The sequence below is a fragment of the Camellia sinensis genome, chromosome 5, assembly GCF_055761805.1.
Source record: "Camellia sinensis isolate YWXY chromosome 5, ASM5576180v1, whole genome shotgun sequence".
NCBI classification, from domain to species: domain Eukaryota; kingdom Viridiplantae; phylum Streptophyta; class Magnoliopsida; order Ericales; family Theaceae; genus Camellia; species Camellia sinensis.
The window spans coordinates 207941479-207949154 of NC_138965.1; the positions used below are offsets into that span (position 1 = coordinate 207941479).

Sequence of the window (7676 nt, forward strand, 5' to 3'; positions counted from 1 at the left end):
AAAATTTGTGAAAAATTAATAAATACATAAAAATATAAAAAAATATACTGAATTCTTCTATTTTTTTTTTTTTGCATTTTTGGTATTTAGTGAATTTTTAAAAGATTTTTTTTATAATTTTTTTTACTTTTTAAGTGTATTTATGTTAGGTTTGTCTAAAAAATAAAAAAAAATTGTTTAAAATATTAAAAAAATTCAACAAAAACAAAAAAATACAAAAAATAAGAAAATAAAATTTTCTAAAAAGTATTTTTTGAGAAGTGGATACAAGCAATAGTTTCTTTCTTTATAGCAAAAGAAGTCTTTTCATTTTGCTTTTGCCGACTCAATCCCATCTCAATGTAAGCCCTCCCCTGTCTCTTTTTATTTCATTATTGTTATATATATATATATATATTTAAGCATAGTTTATCTTCTTCTTTCTTTGTCTTCATCATTGTTAGTATTAGTGAAGTCTTTTGGAATGTCAAGATCACACGTTTCCTATCAATTTTCCAAATTTCAAATCTTTACCTACAATGATTGCACAAACCATTCGAATCCAAATTCAGGCACTAACACTTGTTTGGATAAGAAAAGAAAAGAAATGATTTACTGAAATCAAGAGAGAAAAAATTGTGTTGTCTCTCCCTCTTATTAGGATTAATAAAAGAGAAAACAAGAGAAAAAAGTGATTTATCATCAATCTTATTTGGTAAAAGAAATTATTTCATGTCAGTGTTTTTGTTTCTTATGTATCTAAAGGGCAGTTTTGGTATTATAAAAATATAATTTGTCCACTTTTGGTGAGATTCAAAATGAGAATTTTAAGAGAAATTGGTTACACCCCATTTCTCTTTTTACTAATCCAAATGTTATGAACTAACAGAAATGCATATTGTTTTTCTTTTCTTTCCTAATCACCAATCCAAACGGACTGTAATTCCTCTAATTTTACCATTAAATTGTACAAATGGTATTTGATTTTTAGCAGTGTGGCATATGTAGAAATCATATTTGGTTGGATACAATTGCACTGCCCAACAATAGCCAGTTACAGAACTTTTGTGTTTGCTTTGCTGTCATATTAAGTCATATTATGTATAATTCATGCTAAAAAAGGGTGATTCAGTATACTGGGCTTCGGCTAAAACGGGCCTGAGGAAGGCAAAGATGTACGCAACCGCACGCTTATTTCTGAAGAAGGCTATTTTCATGACTCGAACCGGTATCTCCATGGATGCTAACTGAACGCCTTGCCATTGATCCAAGCCACCTGTAGGTTATAATAAAGAAAGTTGCATAGTTACCTAAAAAGCCTTTGTTTTTCATCCGTGAATGCAGCTAATTGTTCTAGCGTTTTGTAACATAGATGGGAGGGTAAAAAAAAAAACCCATGAAATTTAAGGTTTTAATATCACATGACAATGATATTAGATTTTCTGAGAAGCCAATTTCAGTAAAAAAATTTATTTAATTTTTCATTTGATTTTATACCCAATACTATCAAGTAAAGTTTAGGTACTCTGGAATTATGGTACTTCTAAGTTTGATGCTCAAACTTCGATTTCCACTTTATGATTTGAGCATAAAGTTGCTACATAAAACAAAAAGTAGAAATTTTAGATATGCTTCCAAAGAAAATAAGTTCTACTGATAAGCTTCGCTTTGTTTTTGACGTCCCTTATGCTTTGTTGCTAAACCCCTTTCTCTCTGGGTAGCTTTTGGGATATAATATGATCCAGATACCAACTTTTCTTGAAGTATTGTGTGTTTTCCAGAAAATGAAAATAGAAAACAAAAAACGGAAATACAACCAAATAGACCCCAAAACTTCCTCATCAATAATACTCTTATTCCATTGGTTTCTGATAAAGGAAATGAATTGAGATCCAATTACGTATTTGTGGAACAAGTGAGATTTACCTTTTAATCCTCCAAAAGAGTATGTTTGAATTAGAAAATTAAAAAAAATTCATAGTCAGATCGATCGGTTATTCTTACCCCTTGGCTACATCAAGAACCATATGACATTAAAACAAGTAGAATTTATATTTTAGCTGCCAAGTAAGGCACAGCCTAATTATCAGATAAAATCTAATCACAACCGTTGTATCATCGTCAAAAACTCCTCATAAGGCTGCAAAAAAATTAGGTTTACTAGCCAACTTGTCTGTATTTACCACCCCTTCTGATGTTTACCAATATTGTGACAACTTGTCCTAACTCAATTTTGGCATTTGATTGTATGCCAAGGTATTATTTGTGTAGTGCAAAGGATACATATAATACAATATATCTTTAATTATTGATGATATGAACCTGTTTTTGCCTTTGTTTTTTTCTTTCTTAGCCTCAGATGAGCTGGTATTTAGTCACATTGTCTTAGAGCTTTAATTAACTATAGACTACTGAAATTTATTATGATTTTTAAATGCATGTTCAGGGGATATAGCTTCTGATCATATCATTATAATAAAGCCTATGAGAGTTAATTATTATGATATATATTGTCGTGTTATGAGTACAAAACTGGTGACTGACTGACTGAGTGCTGTATGAAATTTCTTATTTCTCAATTTTTTTAGTGATTTGCTAATTGCAAAATGGTTGACAGGTGTTGTGTGCTAATCTCCCACCGGCAAGAAAAAAAATTCTAAGTCCTCTCTCTCTATATATATCTTCTTTTTTTTTTTTAGTACCCCTTTGTCGCCAGTGTGACATGAACGAGTCATTGATAGATATAAGTAATTTTCCTTGTATATCTTCTTCTCCTTGGCACTGAAACAATGTCCAACAGTTGAATGTGACGTCATCATGGACAGAAAAAAGTGTGACAAACTTTGTGATCAATAGCATTTTAAGTGAATAGGTTACAATTCTTGGAGCCACTTACTTGTTGCATTTTAATGATTCATTTGAATTCATTTTCAACAGATTCTTCTGCATTCATAGGTTCTGTTGTTCCCATCGCTTCTCCATTAATGCTTAGGACTAAATGCTACAACGGAGCTCCTAATGAAATTTGTTCTTGAGTCGATCTCCTCAATCTTTATTGGCTCAGGGCTCTTGATTTTTTTATTTTTTATTTATGTATTTTTTTGAGTATCGGATTATGGAGGGCTAAAACAAGATTGAAAATGCATTTGAATTGTCAATCCTCATGCTTAAGGCACGCCACATGTGGTAATTATATAAGCATTCCCTAATAATTCATGCCTTCACAAACTCCTGTCCCATCATAGAATTTTTCAAAATCAATTTTGTTATTATTATTATTACCTTTCTTGTTATTTAGTCAATTTTGGTGTTCTTTTTCCTTTTTATTGTATGGGAATGTGGTTTTAGAGTGCATTGATGGTAGGGAAACACTTTCGGATACTCTATCTACGCCCTCCTGATGAAAAATTATCTAATAGGTTCGGCTTATATCTTACGTAGTGTGCCTTTCCAATTGTGTGGGACCATGTAACTATTATCTCTTGCTTTTTCTCCTATATTTTAGGCAAAATGATTATATGTCCCCCTACTATATAATAGGCACACAGCCATATAGTAGATCAGACCTAGCTGATTACTTAATAAAATGAAACTAGAAGAAACCAATCAATCAAAAAACCCAACCACCCACCTCAGCCACCACAATCCAATCCTCCCCTAATTTGCTTTTCATTTTATTCCACATGTTAGGATAATGAAATGCTTGATGACAAGCATACCTATTTGGAAATTCTTCTCCTAAAGCAAGAAAGCAATTTGAATAGACTGAAAAAAAGGAAAAAAAAGTAAAGGAGTGGGAATTGATGAGAATTGAGAGATGTATTGGTGTAAGAAGTCCACCAGTGGAAGATCTAGTTAGAGACAGTGGAATAACAACACAATCTAAATAGTTTCTAATATGTCTCCAAAGCCTACCGAAAGTGGGGTCCAACAAGAACAACTGTCCATCACAAATGCCTTTGCTTAAGTTTTAGCTAATGACTTGAAATCACATAAATATATTTATGTCTTTTGGGTATAAAATATAGGTTTGCCTGCTATAAGAAGATATGCCCAGATCTCATTGAAGACCCTTATTAGTATATATGCTTACATCATTACCCACTTACTTATATTCCTTTGTTTAGCAACTACTCTCCCTCCATATTTTAAGAGTATCACCTAAACATGGTCAAGATAAACATATATTTCACCTATTCTTTAATTGTGTATGTTGGTGGAAGGATAATTACAAAGAAGCTTCACTAAGTGCTGAATAATCAGAATTCTTCATAACTCAAAACTATGTATGAACATGAATTAGAACTGTAGTAGATGGGACTAGGCACCCATAAATATTAATATAACTAGTGTGGGTGCAAATGTGATGTGTTTGCAATTGTATATCTAAACTTTTAAGCTATTTAACAAATGAGGATTGAATTAGAAAACTGTTTAACAGTAAGGTGGAAACGTATTTTGGGAAAACAAAAAAATTTGATGAAGTTTCTAAGTTGTTGGCTTTATATAATATATAATTACACCCATTTTAGTCACTATTGGATGGAGGTCTGGTAGGGGTAGATTGGGTGCAGATCTTAACAATTGGCATAATATGCACAAAGTGACTGACCTCAAGTTGGAACCCACAACCCCATGGTTAATAGGTCGAGTTTTAACCACTGAAAGGGCAGCTAAGCCTTTCAATAAGACTTTCCATTAGCGTCTTTGGCAGCACAAGTTCAAGTCACAGAAACAACCTCTCCAAAAATGGAGATAAGATTGCGTACATCTTCTCTTCCCTAAATCTTGCTTTAGCAAGAGTTTTGTGCACTAAGTCATCTTTATATATATATATATATATATATTTTGTATGTTGAAAATAATATTATGATAAGCTTTGGTAGAGAACAATACATGAATCCACTGACTAGTTGGTCAATCGAAGTAATCTTTAATAAGCATTTTTCAAGTATAGTAATAGATTTGTTGCAAAGTTAGAGTCCTCCTTCCTCCCAGGTGATTACATCCCCATCTTTCTTTGACTTTTGTTTACAATTGATATAATAACATCTCTCACCTCTGTAAGCATAGAATATTTGTTTTTAATACACAAGTGGTACTATAATTGCATGTTTTATATACTTTAAAGTGCTTATAGACCATGAATTTCCTAGTTAATAAATCCCTCTAAATCCTCTTTGATTGGAAAAGTATGAGGTGTATCTACTACAATATTTAGACGTTAGCTTTAAACCAATATTGGCAGTAAGTGTAAATGCTACGTGTTTGTAATTTTATGTTTAAATATTAGGGTAGTTTGATGAATAAGGAAAATCGTTTTGCAGTTTTGGATAATTTGATAAATTAGAAAAATCATTTAGCAGGATGTAACAGTTATTGAATGTGGAGGACATTGTTGAAAATAAAAAAGGTGATAGTGTTCAGACTAAATGAAGTGTACATTTATATAATATTAATAGAATAGATATCGCATGAGAGATAGCTTCCCTAATCTGACTTTTCTTTTTTACTTTCATTATTTTAAACTGACCTTGTATGTCTATGCTGTTGATGATTATAAAACTATTCTTGTTTAGAGGTGCAATGCATCGTCAAAAAACCAATTGAGTTTACTATAAAAGGAAGAGAGGCAAAACCAAAGATCTGTGTGTTAGTACAAGAAAAGAAAAAAACAAAAACAAAAACAAAATTTGTTTTCTCATTTTCAGAGATATGGAAAAAGATGTCTCTAATCTTCTTTCTCCAACATGGGAAGGAGATAATGAATCCTCTTCTTCTAAATCCTGTGGTGAGAAGAAGCTGAGATTGTTTGGATTTGAGCTTGATCCATACAAGATTAATGGTGAGATCTCCATGAAAGGGTCTGCCGAAGGGCCTGATCATGAAAGCGTAAATTCATCAACCATAGTTTCACATGATCAGAAAAGCAGGAAAGGTGAAGCAGCAGAGGAGAAGAAGTTCGAGTGCCAATACTGTTTCAAAGAGTTTGCAAACTCACAGGCATTGGGGGGTCACCAAAATGCCCACAAGAAGGAAAGATTGAAGAAGAAGAGGTTGCAGCTTCAAGCAAGAAAGGCCAGCATCAATTGTTATCTTCAGCCTTATCAAAACAGCCATGGTTTTGCTTACCATGGCTCGAGTGCTCCATGGTTTTACGATCCATCTTGTTATGCTCCTGATTTTTGTCACTATGAGGAGCCCCAAATTAGTTTTTGTCGACTCGAGCAAGGTAGCAATCTCTACAAGTCCCAAGTGTCAAACCGGTATGCCCTGCCTGGTCAGATGGTACCGTTCCAACAGGACACTTGTGTGTTCACCCTGACACAGACTGACCGGTCGGGGGAGAGCCAGCCAATCATCTTCAATCCTTCCCTGTTTCCTGATTCAAAGCAACACTGTAAAACTTTGGATCTTCAATTGGGTTGAGAAATGGGGGGGATAGATTCCCGTTACCAGTGTTCCTTTTCTAAATCCTTATACAGCCGTTACCGAGCCTTCCTCTTCTATTACCAAGACTATCCATCAAGTTTTCTCATCTTCTTCTCGCTGAACTGATGAAAGAATATGTCCAAGGCCTCACGATTTGATCAATATTTGGTCCCTTCTGATACAATCTTTCAAATTCATTAATGACTTCCTTACACAAAGCAAAACTTGATCTCATACATATATATAGTGCTTGTCCATTACAATTATGCAACCATGTTATGCAAATAAAGGTTGCATATGTACCGAACCAAACCAAACTAAGCTTGTGTCACAATCAAGTAGGGTCAGTTACATGACTTTTTTTTTTCTTCATTATGCTCTCAAGGGTTATATGCACAGTTAAATTAAATAAATTCATATCTTTTTTCTTATACTGCCCTGCATGCAGAGTCAAGTCCAGACAGAGGCAATCGGGTTGAGGCAGTGAAAACCAACTGGTAAAAGTTGAACAGTTTGTGATTTTGTTGCTGGAAGTCAAGATTTGATCTCAACTTGTTCACACACACACACACACACACACATACACACATGTATTGATGTATTGCTGTTTAGCACTTATTGAAATTGTGTAATTGACTGTTTGTCAAGCATGATTGATAAGGGAAAAAACTCGCAACATGGTAGCAAAGTTCCCAATTAATTTTTATTGTCTTTATGTGATGTCCTCCAGAGCACCCTGGAAGTTTGTTTTTCTCATGTTTGTTAACCTTTTCTATGGTAGGACATTTGAAAAATATTAGATAAAGGATTGACGAGTCCACAAATCCTCTCAATCTTGTATCTTTGTTTTTCCTTATTTTATTTTTGACAAATGATACTTGTTCTTGGATGTATGTCACTGTTTTAGTTAAGGATTCTCTGTCATGAATTACTTTACAATGATTTTGTTGTGGTAATTTAAAGTTGAAGGAAAATGATTCGTTTTAATGTGTGTAATTTTAAAAAATGCTGTATTTTGATTTTATTTTGAATTTAAAAACAAAAAAACTTTAGGTTTTTCGGTTCTATTAGATTAGAAGGATTGGAAAAAGTAATTTTAAAAAAAAAGGGAAAAAAACCAAAAAAAGCGTGCAAGAATTATTTTTATTATTTTTTATTTTTTTAACTTTTTAGATTAATCTACACAAGATAGACCAAAAAAATAAAAGAAAAAATTGACATAATTTTGAAAAAGACTACTAAATACAAAAAAAGTTCAGAAAAAA

General features: G+C 32.8%; 1 protein-coding gene across 1 annotated transcript; it reads left to right on the plus strand.

Moving 5' to 3' along the window:
* Positions 1-4634: 4634 nt before the first annotated feature.
* LOC114276590 (zinc finger protein GIS2) lies at positions 4635-7304 on the plus strand. Its single transcript, XM_028218369.2, has one exon. The coding sequence runs from the start codon at positions 5695-5697 to the stop codon at positions 6406-6408; it is 714 nt and encodes a 237-aa protein (XP_028074170.2). The 5' UTR covers positions 4635-5694; the 3' UTR covers positions 6409-7304.
* The last annotated feature ends 372 nt before the right edge of the window (positions 7305-7676 follow it).

Coding starts and splice junctions, on each gene's coding strand:
- LOC114276590 (XM_028218369.2), top strand. CDS start 5,695: ATGGAAAAAGATGTCTCTAATCTTCTTTCTCCAACATGGGAAGGAGAT.